General features: G+C 38.7%; 4 protein-coding genes across 5 annotated transcripts; 2 read left to right on the top strand and 2 right to left on the bottom strand.

Moving 5' to 3' along the window:
- The first annotated feature begins 2,910 nt into the window (after nt 1-2,910).
- Nucleotides 2,911-6,044, top strand: ap1s2 (adaptor related protein complex 1 subunit sigma 2). Of its 2 annotated transcripts, XR_013788113.1 has the most exons (6): nt 2,964-3,104; nt 3,458-3,636; nt 4,235-4,343; nt 4,501-4,638; nt 4,723-4,874; nt 5,218-5,675. XR_013788113.1 is itself a non-coding variant. In XM_079483924.1 (5 exons), exons 2-5 carry the CDS (start codon nt 3,458-3,460, stop codon nt 4,768-4,770), a joined length of 474 nt encoding a protein of 157 aa, XP_079340050.1. In that variant the 5' UTR covers nt 2,911-3,104; the 3' UTR covers nt 4,771-6,044. The 2 variants fall into 2 exon arrangements, 1 of the variants encoding a protein (XP_079340050.1); XM_079483924.1 differs by having other exon boundaries at nt 2,911-3,104; nt 4,723-6,044.
- Nucleotides 6,045-6,179: 135 nt separating this feature from the next.
- Nucleotides 6,180-10,931, bottom strand: zrsr2 (zinc finger (CCCH type), RNA-binding motif and serine/arginine rich 2). Its single transcript, XM_079483228.1, has 11 exons — nt 10,679-10,931; nt 10,471-10,550; nt 10,286-10,352; nt 10,097-10,205; nt 9,894-9,980; nt 9,179-9,217; nt 8,970-9,085; nt 8,654-8,867; nt 8,514-8,569; nt 8,314-8,423; nt 6,180-7,292 (listed from the first exon to the last, which is right to left on the bottom strand). Exons 1-11 carry the CDS (start codon nt 10,795-10,797, stop codon nt 6,343-6,345), a joined length of 1,947 nt encoding a protein of 648 aa, XP_079339354.1. The 5' UTR covers nt 10,798-10,931; the 3' UTR covers nt 6,180-6,342.
- Nucleotides 10,932-11,604: 673 nt separating this feature from the next.
- Nucleotides 11,605-16,707, top strand: rbbp7 (RB binding protein 7, chromatin remodeling factor). Its single transcript, XM_079482619.1, has 12 exons — nt 11,605-11,783; nt 12,200-12,344; nt 12,444-12,589; nt 12,875-13,048; nt 13,143-13,258; nt 14,652-14,812; nt 14,953-15,079; nt 15,177-15,254; nt 15,354-15,430; nt 15,596-15,653; nt 15,768-15,878; nt 15,993-16,707. The coding sequence occupies exons 1-12, from the start codon at nt 11,768-11,770 to the stop codon at nt 16,059-16,061; spliced, it is 1,278 nt and encodes a 425-aa protein (XP_079338745.1). The 5' UTR covers nt 11,605-11,767; the 3' UTR covers nt 16,062-16,707.
- On the bottom strand, nt 16,652-24,249 carry txlng (taxilin gamma). Its single transcript, XM_079482618.1, has 9 exons — nt 24,128-24,249; nt 22,957-23,185; nt 22,765-22,856; nt 22,501-22,671; nt 21,984-22,178; nt 21,252-21,371; nt 19,745-19,912; nt 19,519-19,614; nt 16,652-19,153 (listed from the first exon to the last, which is right to left on the bottom strand). The coding sequence occupies exons 1-9, from the start codon at nt 24,176-24,178 to the stop codon at nt 18,833-18,835; spliced, it is 1,443 nt and encodes a 480-aa protein (XP_079338744.1). The 5' UTR covers nt 24,179-24,249; the 3' UTR covers nt 16,652-18,832.
- Nucleotides 24,250-24,665: the final 416 nt, after the last annotated feature.

Genomic DNA, 24,665 nt, shown 5'->3' with positions numbered 1-24,665 from the left:
TCACTCGCAGAGGACGTATCCTCTCTAGGTCTCTCATAGTATATGTATAAAAAGTATAAAAGTTTGTGTTTACATAATTTATGTCTGTGTACTGTGCATATTCATTTTGTATTTATAAACACATACAAATACAGTACATGCAAATATTTAGGAAAAACATAAAATTGTACATATGTTTATATAATTGAAATGATCGTAAAATAAAAAATAAATAAAAAATCACCTAAATATTTTCTAAATATGTGTTTATAAATAATCAAAGTTTCTTGTTGTACAAAAATCTGAACGTTTATTCTGGATGTGATTTTCGTGCTTATTGTTTGACAGCCCTATAATTCACATATATGTGCAATAAAAACTTTAAATATTCCGCATAACTCTTCCGAATCTTAAAATTCTGACTGAGGTTTTCAGTACTACATGTGTGGGAACATTTATCAAACCAACCTAAAAAAACATTCAGTTAGTTATTACTGACATGCTATTATTCGAAGAAAGAAAATACCATGTAATCTTTGTTTTGTTTGACTAAGATTTAAAAGCAGGTTTGCAATAATTTAGGGATTTATAGCATTTGCAGGACACAACAAGTCAAGTAACAGCAAAAGTCTTAACAAAAAGAGCTTCGTGCATTGTTTGTTTTTTTGCTTTTTCACCACTTTACTGGAAGAGCAGAGAGACTTGGTGGAACAGCAGAGAACACGATCAGGAAATGTGCAAGATCTTATGATAATCTTTAAAAAACACATCTGCTAAATGAGTAAAGTTAATGTAATCGTCTGCATGAGCAACACAGAGTCCAGATAAGTTAATCATAACTAAAAATATGCCCTTACACAAAGACACTATTGACAGAGAGACTATAGGTGTGGCGGGTGTTGACTGCTTTAACACTACTTTCACTGATACAATACCATGCATTTTTTCAAGACTTTTGACTTTGAACTAATCATAAATAAAAAACTCCATGTTAACAAACTTGGCTTTTTCGTGGTTTTCTGAAGTCAAACATAAATAGTGATGAAAGCCAAGATATTAAATGTATTTGCATTTTCTGAGTAATAATTCATTTATACGATAAAAAACTTTAATGACAAATGCTAATTTGTGATCTACTTACAATTGACATTTATCCTGTAGGCAGACTCTTCTATGCAAAGCTATACACGAGCTCTCGACGGGTGCAGTGGCGCGTGCCTGTAATCCAAGCTACTGGGAGTCTGAGGCTGGTGAATCGTTTGAACTCAGGGGTTCTGGGCTGCAGTGGACTATGTCGATCGGGTGTCCGCACTAAGTTCGGTATCGATATGGTGCTCCTGGGGGAGCCCGGGACTACCAGGTCGTCTAAGGAGGGGTGAACCGGTCCAGGTCGGAAACGGAGCAGGTCAAAACTCCCATGCCGATCAGTAGAGGGATTGCGCCTGTGAATAGACACTGCAGTACAGCCTGAGCGATACAGCGAGACCCAGACTTTTGTGCTTATCGTTAATAAGCACTGACTTTTTACTATTACGGACAAGCCACAAAAGTCAGTGATGAGAAGAATGCACGTTCTTATATTATTTTTTTAAATGATTTATTTCGTTTTAAATCTGACCTTCCAAATGTATAGGCTTGAATATTACCGCATCCCTCTGGAAAAAACGTGTCTAGAACTCAGTAACAGCATCAGTAACGTGATCAAAAGGGTGAAAAAAGAAGGTGACCAAATTATGAACTAGCATAGAACTTAGGTCATTATTTTGCAGTGTAACACAAAAAACATCTGAAAGCACAGTGTTTTTGCAATTGTTTGCAAAGTAGTTTGCAAATGTTCTCGTAACAACGACTTAACATTTTTATTAATAGTACCAGTAAGCTCTGTGGATATCATTCTTTTGTCACATGAAGTATTTATCACCCACTGTCAAATTAATATTTATTTTTAACCAGGAAAAATATTTTAACCAATATTTTGACCAATTAATCCCAATGTAAAAATAAAACAATGTTTCAAGTCATTTTTCTTTGGGCTTTTGTGTAAACTGTGTTTTTTAGTTTTGGAGCTTGTTAAATTGGCCACTGTCTTTATAGGAAAATAGGCCTGCTTCAAAATGTCTCCTTTTGTGTCTCGGGCGCTCTCTTTTGGCCGTGAGATGCTATAAAAGAGCCCCGACGGCAAGTTCACACACTTTCCAGAGGGAGGCAGTAATGATATGTTTACAAGCCTAGATCTGTGAAGGCTCGGTTTAAAAACGAAACCATTGTAAAACGTTTAAAAAAAATGTTTTCACAACTGAACGTTCATTTTCTATAACATCAGACACTCTTTTAGGTATTGCTTGTCCGTAATAGTAAGAAAATCGTCGCAAATACAGAGAACCACAAAAGAGTGGGTCTCGCTTTATCGCTCAAGCTGTACTGCAGTGTCTATTCACAGGCGCGATCCCTCTACTGATCGGCACGGGGGTTTTGACCTGCTCCGTTTCCGACCTGGACCGGTTCACCCCTCCTTAGACGACCTGGTAGTCCCGGGCTCCCCCAGGAGCACCATATCGATACCGAACTTAGTGCGGACACCCGATCGACATAGTCCACTGCAGCCCAGAACCCCTGAACTCAAACGATCCACCAGCCTCAGACTCCCAGTAGCTTGGATTACAGGCGCGCGCCACTGCACCCGTCGGAAGTGACATGGAGTTTTTGGGTATTTCAATGTGCGGATTATTTGTGTTTAGCGCGACCTATACTGTCTAAAGACAGATTTGCAGCACAAATTCAATATACATATTATATTCTGAACGAGTAGCATTGTTTTGTTGACCACTGACTACACGGCAGGGTTTTATTTCACTTTCTATTATCATCAGTGGGATTTACTCTTTTATGTCACGTATTTGCTTTTATATAGAGTTATGCATAACGCATAACGCACGACCTCGAGCTTTTTCCGTTTCGTTCCGTTCTCGGCCAATACGGAGTCTCAGCGGTGAGGCACTGAGCCAATGAGAGGACAGCGATTTGAATAACGGGACTCATCGCATCTGCGCGTCACGGGTAGAGACGTTTACTACATCAGTCACACATCCCATGCTCTCGGAATCGAGCGACATATAAACTCTAAGGTAAAACATCTCATCTCTTGCGTCGACTGAATATGGCTGATTATTTGGATGACCAAAGCTTAGTTCTGGGACACTACGGAAGCGGTTCTGACAATACACGACATTTCGTGAATATTGACATGGCCGCGACCGGCTTGCTAACGCAGGGCTTCCTTTTTTGTTGCAACGAAGTGTAGTAATGCGCCCGACACGGAACACATCGGGTTTGTGATGTTAAACATCAGCGGGGTTTTGTTGTTCGCTGAAGGCCAAATGTCTAGAGATGTTTGTAAAAGGCATTTGGGGTTAGCTAGGCACAAAATATCACGAACTGGAATAGCACGAAACGGCTTTTTCCTCGTTTTCCCTTTTAGATGCAGTTTATGCTGCTCTTCAGTAGGCAGGGAAAGCTGAGGCTTCAGAAATGGTATGTGCCGCTATCTGACTCTCAGAAGAAGAAGATCTCTCGTGAGGTCATACAAATGGTGCTGGCACGCAAACCCAAGATGTGCAGCTTTCTGGAATGGAGGGATTTGAAAATAGTCTATAAAAGGTAAGAATGATCAAAGGTTGAATGATGCTCAGAAATTCAGTGGACTGAAGAGACTCTTTGTTTGGCCTTTCATCCCATAGGACAAATACTGTATGATACTATAGCTGCAGTAGCGTTTCAAACTATACATTTTATTTCCAGTGTGCAATTGTGTATATTATAGGATTCTTTTTGTTTTAAACCGTGGTTTTCCAATCGCCTGGTAAGTGCCAGCATATTCCTCATAAATATAAAAATTAGGTTTATGTTCTGACAAGAGCCATCCCTTCTCCATTTGTTGGGTATTATTGTGCACCCACAGAAATCCTACACAGTGTGTTGTCTCTCAAAAGCTCTATTATTTCCCCCTATCAATAACATATGTTTATTTCCCATAGAACTGATATTTTCCTGATCAACGTGGGTTTAGGAAAATGTAAACAGATGGTTCAATATATTGGTAATGAATACATTCTCTGAGAATGAAAATGTCTCATCCCACAGTAACTGCTCAGAACATAATGATCCTGTTTCTTTAACTTTGCCCAGAGGAACTGAACAAACATTTAGCTCACTGTTTTATAACCTGTAAACTGTGTTTTTTCTTTTTGCATTTCAGATATGCCAGTCTATACTTTTGTTGCGCTGTGGAGGACCAAGAAAACGAGTTGATAACCCTGGAGATAATCCACAGATATGTGGAGCTGCTGGACAAATATTTTGGCAGTGTGAGTTTTGGCATTATCTTCTCCTGTAGGTTTCTTTGTCTCGGTATGAAGCTGTCGATAAAAACGTTACAGAAGTCAAAAGATTTGCTGATTGGCTTGGCCAATGAAACTGTAGTACATTGTAAAATGTCTTGTTTGCATGTTAATTCAACACCAGGTGTGTGAACTGGACATTATCTTCAACTTTGAGAAGGCCTATTACATTCTGGATGAGTTTATATTGGGTGGAGAAGCCCAGGAGACATCCAAGAAGAACGTTCTAAAGGCCATAGAGCAGGCTGACATGCTGCAGGAGGTGAGGAGAATAATATGCTCATTTTAAAACCTCTGTGCGATGACACTTTTAATCTTTATTTCTTGTGATTCTCGTCTTTTACAGGAAGCTGAGACACCACGTAGTGTTCTGGAGGAAATTGGACTGACATAAACCCTGAGAACCCTCAGCCCAACTATTAATAGACATCTTCCTTTCTTTTTCTGTGGGCATGTTATCCACTCCAGAATACTCCATATCTGTATTTTAGCTTTCAGGTAAAAGCATTTGTACAAGTGTTATAAAATCAGCACATCCTACAAAAACAATTAGGTATTAAAGCCTGTATTTTTACTGCCAAACATCTGAGGGAATTTAAGCATATTGAATGTTGATCTGCACCTCCTCAGTTATGATACCGCAAGTATGCACATTTCTCATAGTGTTTGGCTGTTTAGATTCAGGTTTGGTTCAGTAAATATGTAGCACAGATTTGTGTAACTACAATCTTTCACTAAATCTCTCACAATGTCGTGTGTGTTCAAACATTACCTCTCGCCTTCAGCTGCCTTAAAACACTCCCTTACAGCTGATACAGTTATCTTATGCAACTCTCTGTAGGTCCACATCAATGCAACATGGTCTGCCAGTTTAAGACAAGGAATTTCTGAAGCGTTAGGGACCAAACATTTCTACTTTGGACAACAGGGAAATACAAACATTTGAAGATCAATTTGAGTTGTTTTGGAATCGATGTATATGCAGATTGTAAAAAATGGCACAAGTAAACATCAGTATTAATAAAACTGACCAACAACACTGTAATGTTTTCCTCCTGTAAAAACATAATTGGTTCAGACAGATCAGGAGGTTTGACATTCAACTGTTAAAATAGTTTTTTTTCAAATGCCAAAGAATAGTCTCCACCATTCTCATGCCTTTTTTAGAAGGGTTAGTTCACTCAAAAATACAAATGCTGTCACTATTTCATCACCCATATGCTGTTACAAACATCTTAGACTTTCTTACATGGGTAGTCGACAAATAAACTGCATGTGTCCTATGGTTTGACACCAACAACAACAACAAAAAAAACTAATATAGAAGATAAATCTCTTTTATGCTATTTTATATTATAAATATCATTAATATAAAATATTATATTAGCAGTTTTCTACATTTTTGCAGTCGCACCATTGGATACATTGTACGGTTTACTTGTCAACTACCCACATGAGAAATGTGTCTTCCACTAAAGGAAATCATACAGGTTTAGAACAACACTATGTGTAAGAAATTAGATCATTTTGGCGGAACTATGCTTCTTTACAAAATAACATATCTTTGTATGCCGTCATATTATACTGTCTCTTTCTCTTGGAAATATGTGTTATTTGTAGTTTCATTTTGAACAAAATGAAGAATTAAAGTGAGAATGCAGTTTGTTGTCTGAATCCTTGTTGATTATTACTAATTTAAATTCAATTATTCAAAGAATTCTAACAATTCATTATCTATTTAATGCTGTAAAACATGATGCAAGACTGCTGTAAATTTCACTCCATCACTCATGAACACTTCCAAGTCTTCAGAAAACAGTCTTTTAATTACAAATGTATAGACAATGCATTCACCAAAAACCATGACAGCACTAGGAAAAGTGGGCATTTTGTAATACAAATAAAACAGCAGCTGCTGTATGAAAAAAGAAGCAGAGTTTCATGTATTTCAGAGTTTCAGTTCCATCTATCCAGATAGTTGGGAGATTTGACAGTCCACAGAGTCTAAAAGCGCAACATGAATTTCCTCTTCTTGCTGACACTGCTCTAAAGTGTGGACCTCTACCGTGTCTACTGGTGAACATGTGCTAGATGTCACAGCAGGAGGTTCTGTGCTTACTTCAACCATTTCTGATCGAGTCATATCGTGCTCCTCATTTCCAGAATCTTCCAGATCAGACCCTGCAGAAGAGCTGGTGCTGCGGGATTTACTCTTCTTCCTTTTGTGTTTCTTCTTGCTCTTTTTCTTCTTGCTCTTTTTAGAGTGCTTACGGCGGTGTGGAGCGGTAATTTTGTCAGTTGTTTCGGCGTTCTCTGGGCTTTTGCTTTTTCTATGGTGACAACTACTTTTCACGGATCCGTTTCTGGACCCAAGCGCTGGACTGTCTGATTTTATCCTTTTTTCTGGTGAGGTACATTCCTTGTCTTTACTTTGGGATCGGCTCCTGCTCCATTCAGATTGTTCTCTTACAGACCCCTGTCGCTTTAATAACGATTGTTGCGACATCCTTCTCTCTCTGGTTCTACTATGACTCTGCCTTTCCCTTTTTTGATTGTTTCTTTCTCTGCTGCAACTTCGCCTCTCCCGGCTGCGACTGCGTCTCCCCCGGCTGCGACTGCGCCTCCCTCGGCTGCGACTACGCCTCTCCCTACTGCGCCTCTTGCTATAATTATACCTCTCACGGCTGTGGCTCCTTCGATCTGTCCTTCTTCGCTGAGATCGGTCAGGGCTATTCCCTCTCTGGGACCACATTCCATCTCTGCTTCCAAAGTGTCGACTTGAAAAGTCCCCGCCACCCCTATCAGGGGACATATGAAGATCCCGGTCTGCTTCCCAGAACTCACTGCCTGGGTTTCGGAACACGTGGAGGAAGTTGCAGTGTTTCCCTTTTGGGCATTTCTGTCTGTCAAAAAGTCCTGAGATGAAGAATGTTAGAGAAACAATATAAGAATCATTAAAACGAAAATACAAAACAAACTGTAGACAAGTTTTCTGGTGCAAAATAGTTTAAAGGGGAGGTCTGATGGAATTTCACTTCTTCAAATGTAGTCAGTAGTATAGCTGCCAAGTTGAAACGCTCAAACTTTTTAAAGACTACAATGAACAACTTCCTGCAGTATTTACATCACAACGGCCACATTTTAAATAAACCCTGCCCCCTCGAACACGTATAGGGTAATCTCAACGCACACTCTAAGCGGTAGACCAATCGAAAAAAAATGGCTCAGCTTGACCAATCAGGGTGTTATGGAAGGAGGTACTTCATAAAACCAGGAACTCAACAGCCTGTTTTCTGATAAGCGAGATGGTGGTGTAAAACAGGGGTCTTCCACTACTTTTCTTTGAAGGCCAGATTACAAAATTAGAACTAGGAAGTGGGCCTTCTTTTTTACCATATCATAATTTCTTCTGTTACTTTGTTATTATTATTTCTGCCATTTGATCAAATTTTGTTCCTTTTATACTGTTTTTGTTGCTGCTACTTATAGGCATTTAATTGTCATACTTAATAAGGTATTTGGTTAAATTAATGAAAGTCAAATTAATAAAAGTCAAAAATGCTAATAAATTCAGCACAAAATTAATCCCTGCCAATTGATCTGTGCAATAAACGGAGCGCTATTATCGCATCTTGGAGTAAATTCCAATCACATTCATGTGCCCTCACTCATGTAGAAGGGCAGATCATTTGAAGAGCAAGTTCTGGAGGGAGATGAATGTCTATTTTCTTGTAAATATAGCTATTCATACATAAGGAATGCAGTAATAAAACAACAGTTTTAAGTGAAATATGTAATATATTTAATTAAATATGTGATATATTTTTTAAAACAAAAACATCAACACCTATTGTTAAGCACATAAAAAACATAATAAATACTTATATAGCAAATAGACAAAATAGGACCTCTGTAAAAAAAACAGGTGTTTTCTCACCACATATAGCCGTCTTCCATCTAGTTACTGGGGAGAATTCGCATTGTAGTTGTCTACCAGCATACCAACGGCCATTAAACATCAGGAAAGCTTCTTTGCATTGCTCCTCTCTGCAGTTGTTAAACATACGAAATCAACATTTGGAATAAAATATAATTTTGGCTTTGATGTTCCGCTATATATAAAGTGTCTAGACTTACGTGTCATACTGAACGTAAACGTTTCCTCTCAGGTGAAGCTCAAAGTTGCAGCTCACCTATTAAAGTACAGGCAGAAGTTCAAGTTCTTGTTTTAATGATGTTATTTTATAGAGATTTGTTCCTTCAGAAGGGACAGTTACCTTGAACTGCACCAACCTCCCTGCATTCCTGAACTCTGGTAGAACATCTTCATAGAATTCCAGGAACTGCTGATGAACCTCCTCCTCACTGTACTCCAGACTGGCGTCAGTGTCATAGTCATCACGTCTGATCTGCTCCATCCCATACGTCACAAACATCCCCCTCACCATCAGGGTGGTGCTGGATGACGGGTGCTCGTGCTTTCTGGAGCAACTGTACATAACAAACATTAAATAAACAAAACACCAAGCAAGAAATTGACTGATATAATGTGTTTAGGATATAAAATAGAAAGAATGTGTGCAGTAAACATACCGGTCTCCAAACCTACAAGCACCCGTTTTAAGAAAGAAGGGACAGTTCGCTCTATCCTTTTCAGTTCCGTAATCCTTCGGGGCATCAGGGTTTTTCCAAGGACCACCATTTTCCAGCTGAACGCAACAAAATATGGAAATGTTCCGTTATTGCAACAAACTTGAGCAATAAAATAGCATTTTGACACAATGAGGATGTTTCAATGTTACCTGCATCTCTGCTTGATCCAGCATTTTCTGAACAGCTTCCTATAAATGATGCAAACATATACAGTATGGCAGGTGAAATTCTGTGGTGTCTGCTAGAACTGGTTAAGATAACTTAGGAGACAATTAGTTTATTATGAACTGATATGACCAATATTTTGGGGTGGTTTCCGAGACAAACCTAGTCCCAGACTAATTTAAACGTTAGAGGTGTCTTGATCGAAAACAACTTGCACTGACATGTCTTATAAGTGTGTTCGTTTTTCTTAAAAGGATTTTTTTTTAATGTATGTGTTTTAAAACTACCAATTTAACTAAGGGCCTAGTCCTGGTTTAAGATAATCCCTGTACGTGAAACCGCCCCATAGTGTGCTGTTAATCTTTTATTTTCTAATCTATTCACAATCCCATGAAGGTGTCAGAATTATAACATTACGCTTCAATAATGTGAAAAGATACATTTTCTTCAGGAGAAGTGGACACTTGATGGATAAGCAAACCTTTGTGTGTATCTTAGTTAAGGAAATGAAGACACAATGCTTTCCAAACAGACAAAACCACAGTGTGTAAACATGAGAGATTCATGGCACGTTGCGTGTATGTAAAAGCCTTTCAAGTGGACCCATTTCAGATAAAATGGGATGTTTTGACATCTTGACTTGACAATAGAGGATATATGTAGACATCAGCATCTTTATCCTCCGAGTGCACGGATCACCTCTCTTTCTTTCTTCTCCTGTTCCTTCTGCTCTCGGTCTTCTTTGTCTTTCCTCTGTTGCTCCTCCCATTCCTCTCGAATCCTCTTCTGTTATGGAAGAACAAACAATTGAATTTTACACATAAACTAAAAGTTATTTAGCTCATGTGTAGTTAACAAATTAACAGAAAACTGTATTTTAACTGTCAGGTGTGATTGCTAACCTCTTCTTCCTCCTTTCTTTTTTGTGCTGCCTCCTCTCTCTCTCTTTTCAGCCCGAATTCTTCCTGTGCGATTCTCTCTCTCTCCAGCCATTCCCGATGTAACCTTTCCCTGGATTGTAATATAGAATTACGCACTCACATTTGATCACATTGAACAAAGTTGATCAAATAAAACACTGAAAGACGAACCCCTGCTCCTCCTCGATCTTCTCGTCTTCTTCTTCTCCAGATTGGTTCTCTTCATTCTGTGACAGATCTAAAGAGCATTCTGTGTTAAGCATTCTGACAACTTGTGTGATGTCTAGATTATGTTTACGTGGATGTTGTTAACTATGAAAATTGCATGGGTAAGGAAAGTCAAACAAATAGTTTACCCGTTCCTCTTGTTTTAGCAAGAGCTTGGCGCTTTCTTTTCCTCCTCTCTCGTCTGAGAAGAGCTCTTCTTTGTTTTTGACTAAAAGGCGAGAAATTGGTGTCAAATGCATATCATAAACAAAATTCACATCAGACTTCACGTAATGTTTACTTGCTAATGTTTATTTTATGTAAGCAGTAATACATTACAAAAGATCTATACAACACCTTAGTACGACAGGAGCAGTTTTAGGCTCGTCTGATCTGATCTGATTCTCTGTCGTCAGTTGTGGGTCCAGCGACCCTGCAGGATCCGCCTGCGATGAACAAGAATCATTAGCAGTCATTTTAGACCATTATTACATATACACATTACTTCAAAAGGCACAGTAAATGCTTTCAGTTGTGTCAAGCCAACGAAATACACGCATACGGGATCGCATAACAATGACGTCACATGTGTTTGTCGCGGCCTGATAGCGTATTAACGCGCATGCTCAGACTTGTGTTGGGAGTCGATTCTTTGATCCGCTTAATTTGAGCGAATCGGTTCTTTGAAAGGTTCGTGTAAACGAATCTATTTGAAAATACAATGATGTTGAAAATGAGTAAGCAAGGTAATTGTTTGATCTATTTTTATTTTCTATTAACAACTTAAAAAAACGACAACCTATTGTGTTAAAGAAACTCAAATCTAGCTAAAGAATCATTTATTACACACTCTAAAATAAATGCTTTTAAAACCATCACCTAACTGATTATTTTCAATGGAAAACATTTTTGAAAAATCCAACAGTAATTCTCTAAAATGTACTTATATTATTTAAGTTTAATGAGTATTAAATAAAAATATATATTTTAATATACAGTTAATTTAAACACAATTGAAAATATATTTCATAGCTTCAAATTTTACCCAGTTTTTTGTGTCAATTGTTTCACATACACTAACCGTTAGACATTTTTGGTATGTGGTTCATTTGATGTACATTCCTATGCAATAATTTAAACAGGTATGTAAACATAAGGAATATCATGGTATTATAGGATGCTGTTAAAATGAAACAAGACCAAACGAAAGCCAGCTTTGAAAACGACGACGACTCCGAGCGCTTTGTGAATCTATTCGACTAGAACAATAAGAACGAGTCATTCGAGAATCGGACATGTTCAGAATCATTTAGCGCGCAGGGACGCAAGCTGCTTTTACAAGCGGTGACGGGAATCTGGAGTAAAACCCCGATACCCGGGATTTTTCACTCGGTAGCTTTAAATCCCACACGCCTTCAGTGGATAACCTGCAGAAAATACGCCACGATGGCAGACAAAGAAGGTAAACTTTTCTGCAACATGAATCCCGTTTAGTATTTTGTTCTTTTGACAGAGTTTGTTAGCTTTAGCCTAAAGTGCTAATGGATGTGACCCACATACAGACATGAGAATGAATGAATAGTAGAATAAATAACACATTCTGCTCAATACACGGTCTTCGCTTAGTTTAACGCTTTTGGCGAGATACAATAATAGTATTTATTTATTGATAGATAGGAAATGCAGCCATTTCTAAAATCACATTGAGCTGAGTTCCCTCCATAATTCATGTACTACTGTGTACTAGACACTAGACTAGTAAAAGATCACATGTTTGGCTTTTGACTTCTATTCTGTAATTGTTATACAAATATATACCATTTTCAGTTTCTGGGACACATCACAATGCAGTTTTTGTTGAAATTCGTTTTTTGACAGTATATGATGATGCGGTCGAGGAGAGAGTAATAAATGAAGAATACAAGATCTGGAAGAAAAACACACCATTCCTGTATGATCTGGTCATGACTCATGCCCTGGAGTGGCCGAGTTTGACCGTGCAGTGGCTTCCTGACGTGACCAGGTAATCCAACCTCTACCTGAGCTGTCGAAACGATGCAGATTGCTGTTTATCTACAATCATTGTCTATCAGCAATGGTTTGATTGATATGTTTTGTGAAGACCTGAGGGAAAGGATTATGCAGTCCATCGGCTGGTGTTGGGCACACACACATCGGATGAGCAGAACCACCTGGTCATCGCAAGCGTTCAGATCCCTAATGATGATGCCCAGTTTGACGCATCCCACTATGACAGTGAGAAAGGAGGTATGAGCTGATCCGACTCAGAATGTGTGATCAATTTGTACTCTTCTTGAATGCTTAATGTCAACAGTACTGAAATAATGATTTGTGTGCGTTTGTGTTTCTTCAGCAGGTAGGATCACTCTCACAGGATGTTTGGAGAGCAAAGCACTGGAATTGCTTGTCAGCTCAGTGTTATTTTAGTGGATGCAAATTGATTTGTTTACAAATAACCATAATCAGATCTTGTAGGTAGACTTCAGGTAAACAAAACATTGTCAGTCATTGTGTATGGGCGTTTGTTTTTAGAGTTTGGCGGTTTTGGGTCAGTGAGCGGAAAGATTGAAATTGAGATTAAGATCAATCACGAAGGAGAAGTGAACAGAGCCAGATACATGCCGCAGAACCCCTGCATCATCGCCACCAAGACCCCCACCTCTGACGTGCTGGTGTTTGACTACACCAAACACCCATCCAAACCAGGTCAGTATCTTTCTGTTGATCCAAACAGAGAAAACATTTTATAATTTAATACACTAAATAGTGAGTTAACACTCATAGTTTTGTCTATGTATAGAACCCAGTGGAGAATGTAGTCCAGATTTGAGGCTGAGGGGGCATCAAAAGGAGGGCTACGGCTTGTCCTGGAACTCGAACTTGAGTGGAAATTTGCTCAGTGCATCAGACGACCATGTGAGTAAACGCATGACCTCAGATTCAAGAGCTTCAGAATGAAATATCAGCTTGGTAGTAACGGATTACAGGTAATCTGGATTACGTAAACAGATTCCCAAAATCAAGCACTTGTAGTTCGAGGAAACTACATTTTAACATACTCGTAATCTGACTACGGACTCACTGCAGCCGATGGATCGTTCCACCGACAGGTAGATGCAGTGAAGTCTACACTACAGCTAGTGCTTGATCTGCAGAAGTTATATTTTTGTAGTTTTTAAAGTATGTCTGTCAGTAATGTAGCATATTGTTTTTGCTCTTGGTCTACCGAAACAGTATTTTTGGAATCTGCCCTTATAAAACTAGTGAAACCGATATCATCTTTTAACACCACATTTAGCTGTTGTTGTTACACTTTCTAAAATAGTGTTGTGTTCCAAAGACAACTCTGAATAGAACAGCTAATAGAGTTTATTTATAATATTTCCTGTACTGTGACCATAAGAGGTTCTTGTAAATAATGACTGCAATATGCAAACACTGCTAAATCTTCATCCATGTAAATACAAATACAAACATTCTGTTAACTGACAAACAAGTGAAAACAACCAAACTACGGGACGCATAACGGGACAAACTGCTTATGCTTTTTTAGCGTTTAGATGCATTTCATGTCTGACGTTGAGATCTCTGGCAAAATGAAAATACTAAACTAAAATGAAACCTTGCAAATAAACCTTTCATTGATTCACGGCCCTGTGAGCTGCATGAAACAGTCTGTATTATTACTTTGTATAAATATATTTACATTTTAGAATTTGACATGAAATAATTATTTCAGTTTCGATTTAAAGTAATTAAAAGATTTAAAACAGAGAGGTGCCCGATTTTCTCTGCACAACAATCAAGCCAACCAAAAGTTGGCTTTAACTTAGCTTTAATGGATGTAATTTTACGTCTTTTTCCTCTTTGTATCTGTCATAAAAGTCCGAAATGATCCCGGTTCACTTTATTTGACATAAAATACGATTCCAGTCAAAGTAATGTAAATGTAATCCAAAAGTAGTCAGTTTACATTACTTAAAACGGAAGGTGGAGGAGGGCAAGGTCTCTAACATCCACCAGCTCTGTGATGTTGTCATGAAGGACTGGAAGAGGACCCCAGTGCCATCTGTAAAGCTCTGGTGAACTCCAGTTATTTTGTGGGGGCAGCGAATTTACACTGTTATACAAGCTGTACACTCACTACTTTACATTGTGGCAAAGTGTCATTTCTTCAGTGTTGAGTGTTGTCACATGAAAATATATAATAACATATTTAGGGGTCTCACTTTGAGATACTGTATATGTATTTTAATCTTCATATAAATTAAGTTTGGACTTTCAAACAATCTTTGTTTTTTTACTTAAGACAATCTGTCTATGGGACATCAGTGCTTTTCCAAAGGAGGGGAAGATAGTAGACGCCAAGACCATCTTCACAGGACATACAGCTGTGGTGGAGGATGTGTCCTGGCATCTTTTACATGAATCGCTCTTTGGCTCTGTGGCTGATGATCAGAAACTTATGATGTGAGCAAGCAAAGCTTTACCTTTGGTGAAGTCTATTCAGCTGTGATTTGTGAACCAGTTAAACTAAGGATATTAAAACTCAACCATTAGTATTAGTATTTTTTTTACATGCAGACACAGATTTTCAATCTTTTCCACAGTTGGGACACACGGTCAAACAACACATCAAAGCCCAGTCACGCTGTTGACGCCCATACGGCTGAAGTCAACTGTCTGTCCTTCAATCCCTACAGTGAGTTTATTCTCGCCACCGGCTCGGCAGACAAGGTCTGTGCACATTGTAAAAAACACAATCACACTGAATAATGTAAACAAACAAAAACATACATGCTTACTGCGTCTATCTGTGTGTTTATCGCCGTAGACTGTTGCATTGTGGGATCTGCGCAACCTGAAGCTGAAGCTTCATTCATTTGAATCCCACAAGGATGAAATCTTCCAGGTAATACTTTTTATTACACAAATCTCATCATCATTTCAAAATAAAATATTCTGAAGCACAGAAACTGAATTGCGCAAGCTCTGAAATTGTCTCCAAAAGGTCCAGTGGTCTCCTCATAATGAAACCATCCTGGCCTCCAGTGGCACAGACAGACGTCTCAATGTCTGGGACCTGAGGTATTACAACTCTGTTCTTATTGTTCATAATGATTATCCTTGAGAACATTTAGTCAGATTACTTTATTGAACACCTTCAGGAGTCTCAGTGATGGATTTACTAGATAAGAACCTGTGGATCCAGTATTCAATATTGACTGTATCTGTACATTTTTCACCTTGCAGTAAAATTGGAGAGGAGCAATCTGCGGAGGATGCAGAAGATGGTCCTCCAGAGCTGCTGGTGAGTCACGAATGAATTGCTAAAAAATGCTTATTACATATTCTTTACAAATAATGTACCTGCTACGATTTCTTGCGTTTTGCATTTATTAACTGTTTTTGTTGGTTTTGGCAGTTCATTCATGGTGGGCACACAGCAAAGATCTCAGATTTCACCTGGAACCCAAATGAACCCTGGGTAATTTGTTCAGTGTCCGAGGACAACATTATGCAAGTATGGCAGATGGTAAGTGCACAGATGATTATTTATTTGTTTTTAGTTTGTTTGATTTGGATCAGAAATAGTTCGTACTTGTGTCGTAATCTTGGGTCTAACTTTGAGTTTTTCAACTTTTGCTAGGCTGAGAACATCTATAATGATGAAGAGCCAGACACCCCTGCATCAGAGCTGGAGGGACAGGCGTCGTAACTGCTCGCACCAGTCTCATCTCTCATTAAAATCCTGCAACACTTTCATGGCTTCCTGTGCATCAGCTTTTGCTTTCCAGTATTATTCAGAAATGCTGCATCTTCCTACTTTCCACTTTATATATACAACTTTATCCATTACAGTGTCCCTCTGTAGACACTTTTCTAAAAGGTCCACATTTATTTACTGCTGTAGAAATGTTTGGCTTCAGTTGGTTGGAATATGGACAGATTATTTGAAGAGAGGTATGGATAAAGAAATCAACAGTCTGCACTGCATTTTCAGTCACTTCTGAGAAGTTTTGGCCCAGTGTTTCACAATTGAGTTTGTATTTGTGCAAAACCCGTTGTCAATTTGCAATAAATCTTTTGTAATGACTTTTAAAATGGTTTTGTATTCCTAAATTGTTAAGGTACTTATTCTGTTTACACAATTCAAAGCAGAAAATAGAGTACAGATCAGCTGATAGACTGTAAGTGTTCCTTGACACATGAAAAAAAACTTTGTGTAACTGCATGTGTACACTTACAATTTGTGGATCAAATCGATATATGTCTGCACAAAAAACATTCAATGAATCATGCAAATGGTAAGGAAAATTCTACAAATGTTTTATTGGAAAACAAGAGAACTACAAGAGCATTGGAACATTTTCAGAAGGTTCATGGGCTGAGCCGGGAAAGAAAGAAAAGCTCTCGCGTCTTTCACAGTATGTCTTACCTACAGAGGTAGATTTCTTGCATAACCTGAGAATTAAACAGGGACATTGCCGAAATAAACAACAGAAGCGATACAAATGACAGTACCAATACTTTACAAATGAGGAATGAACTGAACCCCAATTAGAGATGCTTCCAGTATTGATATGTTTTAAAAGAACTGACCACTTATGCAGAGTGAAAAAAGTCTGAAACTGTTACATAAACATCATTTCAACCCAAACATCGAGTGCTTTGATGTAAAAATAAATTTATCCAAGTTTTGGGGAAGGGAATACAAAAATACTGCAGCTATGGAAGCTGGTGAGAATCATCCTTTGTGTTTTATCAGCTCTTGCACATGAACAATGAAACAACTTGATATCGTTGCTCGTTTTTTTTTTGTTCTTAGAGTCTAATAAGATTATTTTACCATCATATGTTCAACATGTCAAATGAAAAATGCAAAATAGATTTTCTTGGATTCACCACTTAGGAATGTACTGGCCCTTGAGGTTCAGATCAGCGCATGCATTAAGCCAGATGTAGATATATGGACCTGAGGAGGGACCCTGTTTGCCCAAGCCATGTAAACCGACCTTAAAGGGCTACGAGGCTGTTTAGACAAAATTGGCAACTAACATTAGTAAAATGCATTTCTACATTCATTGGTTTAGTTCTCCATGTATACTTTCATGTTGTTAGCTAAAGTGACAATGTATTCAGATGCATGTAAATCTGGAATTACAGACATTTTATTCTTATTTTAAGTCCAAAAAAAGGAAATCACATTCAATCCAGTATCAAAGGTCGCTTTTCAAAATAAGAATTTCAGGTTTGTGCCCAACATGTGGAAACCTGCTCAAATTATGCCAACAAAAAAGGTTTCAGACAAATTACCAAGAAACCGAATAAAAATGATCTAGGGCATCCGGGTCTGAATCTCACCATTCATTTTAAACATACAATAGTGACTCAATACAACACATTTCAAGTATCACTGAGATTTTTAGGGGATTTATCTTTTTCAATAGCAAGCAATAGATTTGCCATTTTAAATCATTATGGGTTGGTTAGATCTGCTGGTGAAGATGTCGCTCCCTTCATCTCTTCAAACTAAAGTCCCCTTATGACTGCATGCAAAGTCCTTAAACTGCAGATATACTCAGTCCTACAGGAAGTGACACGCGGATTGACCCTATTCTATTATTTCACAAAGGATTAATATGTAGCAGCCGTTTCGAACTCACACAAGCCCTTAACACAAGCACAAGCCCAGACACAGCGAGGAGTCTCTGATGAAGCTTGGATAATTGACCTCTCTCTTCATCAACAAGTCATGGGTCTTCTTTAAAGGGATATTTCATCCAAAATTGAAAATTCGGTCACCATTTACACACCCTCTTGTCATTTCAAACCTGTATGACTTTCTTCTGCTGAACAGAAAGAAGTGAAAATGAAAGAAAGTGACATCTGACAGAACTTTTGGGTGAACTATCCCTTTAAACTTTCAAGTGGATTTCGGCCAATGGAAGTGTGACCTGTTAAGGACCCTTCCTGGCTCAGACTCAATATGCCAAAGAGCAGGTGAGGATTTGTATTAAAGCCCTATGACTCAAGTCTCGAGGTTTACAAGACATTTCGAGCTGAACTGGCTCCTTCACTACACACAGTTATTTTAAAATAGCGATATTCAACATTAAAGGCATACGAAATTATTCATTCTGATCCTAGAGGTCAGTGCCAGGAGCTACATTTTATTAAAGAGAAACGATAAATGTTCAACGACAGCACAGCAGAGCAGGGAAGGACAGAAGTGAATGAGAAAAAAAGACATATGAAACAAAGCTGCATGGCGGCCATTTTGGACCGCATGACCATTTCCTACGAAAATACAATGTAATAAAAAAACAGCGAGTAAAAAGTGCTCGCCACAAAGCTGATTAACAACGTACAGAGCAGTTAGCTTCTTCACTAATGTCCTGCTTTTTCCTCACAAATCTTGTTATGATAATTGTTAAGACAAAAATATATATACCTCCAGAAAAAATAAAGGCCACCAGAAGGCCAGGTTTAGTCATCAATGAGTTGTGTTGATGCTGTGGTGCCTTCCACCTCAGACTGGAGTCCGAGTTTCTCTGTTTCAGGCACCAAAGCCTCCATTTCTCCTTCAACCTCTCTCTCCATCTCTGTGTTTGAGGTTTGGTTGGTATGGTCCTCCGGCTGGGGATCGGGAGGGCCCGTTCCTTCCTCCTCCGGATCTTTAGTTGGACCCTGGATTGACTTGAGTTTCTGGTTCAGGTCATTGCGTTCTCTCTGCAGGGCCCTGCAAAGCTTCTCCAGACGCTCTAGTTTGCCATGGAGGGCTTTGTAATTCTTATCTCGCACAGTTTTCTGCAAGAAAATTGTTAAGTTTTATGTTTGGGTTTACCATATGATGACATAATGTTCTTACTACCAACGCTGTTTTGAAACACTGTGCACTGCATTAAATCAACTTGTCTTTGTGGTTGCCCGAGGCAATGTAAACATCAAACAAAATATAATTGGAGTGCCCCATGCTTTTTATAGCTAAAGAGCTAGCCAATTAGACATGCCCTCTGCCTGTCAATCATTTGTCAGGTTGTCTGACAATGGATGCCCTGAGGAGGGCAGGATTAAAAGCGAGGGTGGTGCTCTAATTTGTGTCTAATTCTTGCAAAATTGCTGAAATTTTTATAGAACATTTTTTTATAAAGCGTGCTACTTGTTCCTCTCACCTCTTCTGCCATCTGCAGTAGTGTCTGGTTGTTGGTCTCCCATTTGGTCCTCCATAGAGTGGTCTCCTTCTCAAGCTTCTTGATCTTCTTTGTCATCTATTCAGACACAAACAGTTGACAAGCAAAGTGGGTCTTTACATTAAAAATGTTTCAGTACATTTGTCACGTATTTGATTAAAGTAAGGTGAAACAAGCATATAAAGGTGGAGGGATGCTGCTCACTCACTTTCTCCATCTCTTGCCGGAATGTGGTGAAGACCTCGTTGCTCTTGGCGAGGGTGGTCTGAAACTCCTCAAACTTGTCCATGTAGAGAGTGAGCTGCTGCTTCAGCTGGTGTTCCTGCTCCTTCATCAGCTCACATTTATGTCTGGACTCTGTCGCGTCCTTTAGGAGCTGAACAGAGAGCAGAGAGCCATCAAAGGACACATTATCGGACAATTAAAGAATAATACTTAATATATTTTATTCACACAATAATAAATTATTTACATCTATTTATTTATATTTATATTTATAACATTTAATATCAGGATCTGTATTTTTAACAGTCTAGCATTATGGGTAAATTGCTCACTTTGTGTTAACAATACAATAAAATTTTAACTAAAAACGGAAAACTTTTCGTTTTGGTCATTCATTTACATATCAAGGTGTTTTGGGGTCCTAAAGACCCCAAAGAAGGTTTTTAAAGTGCAATTTTAAAAAAAAACATTACTTTTATTGTTTCCAAAACTAGTAAACACAACTTTGGGAAAACACTGTGATGTCATGTACATGCACAGTACGTGTGGCTTTTACAAATTGACATTGTCAACAACAGGCCTGGCATAATACATTGCATTTGGTTGTTTTTGTGGATCCGTATTAATATGGATTGTTTATACAATGTATCGACTGTATATAATATTGTTATAAACTTTTTAATTTTTTCTGGAACATCGTTGTGCAATTGTACCCTAAAATGTTACACTACAGGTTAACCACTATATAGTACATTTGTGCCCAGTTTCACAGACAAGGCTTAAGGCTAGTCCCAGACTAAAATGAATGTTTGAGCTGTCTTAACTGAAAATAACTTTCCCTAAAATCAATTAAAATGATTCAGTGCCTCTGTTTTGTCTTGAGATGAACACCAATAACGTTTTTTACTAAGACATTTTTTACAAAAGCAACTTAATATCCCTATTTAACTAAGGATTAGTCCTGGCATAAGCCAAGCACTATCCAAAGCGACTTACAAAAGAGGTAAACAATAGAAGCAATTGGAACAACATAAGCACAACAATGCATAAGTGCAATAAAAACTGGTCTCAGTTAGCCCTCAGTATGCAAAACCAAGAATGTTTTTATGAATAGAAAAAGTAGAACAGAACTACATACGATAACTACCTGAACCGTATAAATGGTTTCACTGAATGCACGCACCTGGCCCAAAGTTAACTTCCTGTCTGTGTTTGGTTATCAGTCTGGCTAGTGGCTAGTAATATAACAATCGATTTTATATTTAATTCTTATTAAGTTTTAATTTCATAATGTTTTGTATATTAATTGTATTAAATTCAATTAAAGCTTCTCAACAGTTATTGATTCTTTGAGAAGGTCTACCAGAAGTTGTTGTTGTCACTGAAACAGTCTATAGATAATAATCCAAGATTTAGTTTCTTTGGTAGCTTTCCCAACACTGTTAACAATGTTAAAACACTGACTCTGATCTGGTCCTGAAGATACTCACAAACTCTCGTTCTCTCTGCTGTTTCTCCTCCACCTCTCGCATCAGCTCGGCCGTCCGTTGGAGTTTAGCGTCCACCAGCTGCTGCTGAAGTTCCTTATGTTTGAACACCTTGTCGATATGCTGAAAAAAGACTAACGTTAACAATGCACTTCCAAATACAGCAGCACTTCATTAAAAAAAAACTATAAAGCTTCATAAAAAATACAAAAAGGACAAGTGCTAATTTGAAATTTGACATTACAACATTCTCCTACAACCCAACTACATTCTATCTAGTCTGTGAAAATCAAATGACACTAAAAACTTTTAAGACAATGTCAAATAATAAAACATAATATTATTCGAGGAACATATATATTTAATAATAATTATAACCTACACCGAGAGTTACACCCCAAAAACCTGATAATGCAAGCATGCATAATCTCACACACATGGCTGAATCATCATGATTGCTTTCACAAGCCCAAACATGCAAAACAGCAAGTGTGCATGCGAATCGAGCAAATTTAAGCAAATAAATGTAAAACTGTGCATGAAGAAATATCAGGCCGTAACTATCGAAGCAAAATCTGTGTTTCAGATCAGTCACATCTGATCAACAGTGTAAACGATGAAAGAAATGAAACGGATAAAACACACCACCGGTCTGAAGCAGATCACCTCTGACCTCTCAAAGCACTCAACCAGAGAATCACAGCCAATTTGCATATTTGACAGATGTCGTCTCACCTCCTCCCGCAGCTCATACTGCTCGATGAGTTTCTTGAGTTTCTCTGCCAGCTCCATGTTCTCCTGCCGCAGTTTGCTGTTGTAAGAGTTATGCTGCTCCATCTGGGCCTCGATCTCGTTGAGCGTCATCTGGAAATGCAGCGTCGCCTCCTTGCGCCGCTCCTCGTACTCCCTAAACCTCTGAGCGTTCTCCTCCTGCCATCACCACAGCAGAAACACACATAGTTCACCCAATGAACATTATTCCATCCTTTACTCATGCTCGTGTCATTACAAACCTGTTTGACTTTACTTTTTCAGCAGAACACCAAAGAAGGTATTTTGAAGAATGTTTGCCCCCATAGACTTCCATAATATGCACACAAAACCACTGATACATTTCTCAAAATATCTCATTTGTGTTCCACATAAGAAAGAATCATACAGATTTAAAACCACGTGAATACGTGACGGCGGTATATTATTTATTGGAGGCCTATCCCTCTATTTTCGTAAAAGATAAATGAGTTGTGGGCACCTTCAGTGTCTTGTTATGACGTTGAAGTTCTCTGCACAGACTCTCCAGCTTGCTGCGTGCCAGGACGGCCTTGCTGTGCTCGCTCTGCAGGTGAACCTTCTCTTTGAGCACCTGGTTCTGCTTCTTCTGCAACACCTTCACCTGTTTCTGCATGCTGCGGCTCTCCTCCAGCTGTGCCAGGAAGAATGACACTGTAGTATTTCATGCATAGACTATTTTTTGATACGTTTTTGTCTTGCGTGCAGTAAAGCCACAGATACATACCAGGTCAGCATATTTCTTACAAAGGGCTGCAAGTTTCTCTTCTGGGGTGGCCAAAGCATGAAGAGCCTGCATCAGCAACAGAACTTCTTTGCCTATGACAACAGAAATGAAAGCGTGATGCGTTCAAAATAAAACTCCACATTTCTTTCTGAATACAAAAGGCACATGTTCAAAATCACAGGCAACACCAACCAGCTTTTTGTTCCATGGTTTTCTCGGCACAAGGATCCAGCTCTTCTGGGTTGCTATCCTCCCTTCCGGGTGTCTCCCCTCTCTCCTCACCGCTCACCCGCACCACAAAACCCCCCTTGCTATTCTGGGATGGAGTCCCTACATCAGGAGGGGAACTGCTTCCTTCAACAAGTCCCCGGGCCTCTATGCCGCAGACCCCAATGACATCAGCCTCCATTATATCAGTCACCTACATTTGCGAACACAATAATATACAGATGACATAAACAAGTAGAGATTTTGACACTGACTGCATCCAATAGAGTCCTAGGTTTGTTTTTTTGGTTGCAGGTCCATTAACAGAGCGAAGAGCAAACACAAATGGGCAGAAAGATAGAGAGAGAAACGACCACGTGCTGCAGAGAGAGGCAACTAGACGCGAGACTGAGCCCCATCTCTGGTGACCTTACTACCTCATATTTGGGCATCTCGGGCGCGTGCGAACGTGCTACCTAGGGAGGGAGCTCACTAGGTTTTGGAACACGGCAAAAAGTTACAAAGTAAATGAAAGGGAACAGTTTAAGAAATGAGCAACAAATGAAAACACCGAAGCATGTATTATAAATCAGTGGCTACTAATCTGTGAAAGCAAATGCGAAACACAGATTTACCAACAGATTCTTTACTGACTATGTCAAACTGAAGAGTTTGTTTACAGCACTTCAATGTTGTTAAACATTTGAATCAGTCTCCCGGTTTAAAATTCACTTAGCACTTCAAAGGAAGGCTTTAAAACCATCACTCTGTGATATCAGTCAAAAAGCCGCACAAACAAACTCGCAGCACCTTGTTCAACACACATGCGCATGAACTCAATGCGCTTATGACGTTAACACTACATCAAAACACAAATCCTGCGTTTCGTTACAGTGCCAGCAGCACTATTATTACAACACGTCACCGTTGTAGATTCCACTGCAAACCGCGATATTCCGATCACGTCAATTGAAAGTGCTCATGTAAGTTGGCTCGTCTGATCGTTAGCGCGCTAAAGCTACTTCCTTCGTAAACGATACACATTCGGGACAAGTTTTCTTCGTGTGTTTGTAGAAGGTCTTTCGTCGTTCAGGTCTCGCCGATTGCGATATATTGTGAATAAATATGTAGCAAAGAGAAGGATGGCATCCAGTACCTGTGTGTTCTCAGTATTTAAATCGAGCCTGGCGTCCGAGCGCGTCGCCATGTTGTGACGAAACTCAGAAGCGAAAATTGAAGCAAGACTGCGTGAAGATGAATTCAAATCAAGTCAAACATGTTTATTATATTAGCAATGCACTTTATTAAAAACAACCGAGCATTCGTTTCTTAATAATTCACGAATCATCTCTTTCAATTATTTTGACGGATTAGTCAATCGTATATTTGGTAAATATCAATTACGTATAGATGGTCTATAATGTTTTGCTTTATTGCTTTTCTGAAATAATTAATTATCTGCATAATGCAGTGCAATAAAACATACTTTTCTATTCTTTTGTTTACATTTTTCACGTTCCAAAACACAGAATCACGTCGTGGTGACAGATTGGAGATTTTGCGTTTTAATTCATAGGTTTAGACGGATGAGTGTCTTTATTAAAACAGTTATTTCTGTTTCATAGTTACAGTATGTTTTATAACATAATAAAGCACCTTTCTGGAATGTCACTTATTTGGTTTTGTTATGAGTG

The sequence above is a fragment of the Barbatula barbatula genome (assembly GCF_947034865.1).
Source record: "Barbatula barbatula genome assembly, chromosome: 20".
NCBI lineage: Eukaryota > Metazoa > Chordata > Actinopteri > Cypriniformes > Nemacheilidae > Barbatula > Barbatula barbatula.
The sequence above is the reverse complement of the archived record's forward strand: the minus strand, read 5'-3'. Positions and strand labels throughout refer to the sequence as shown.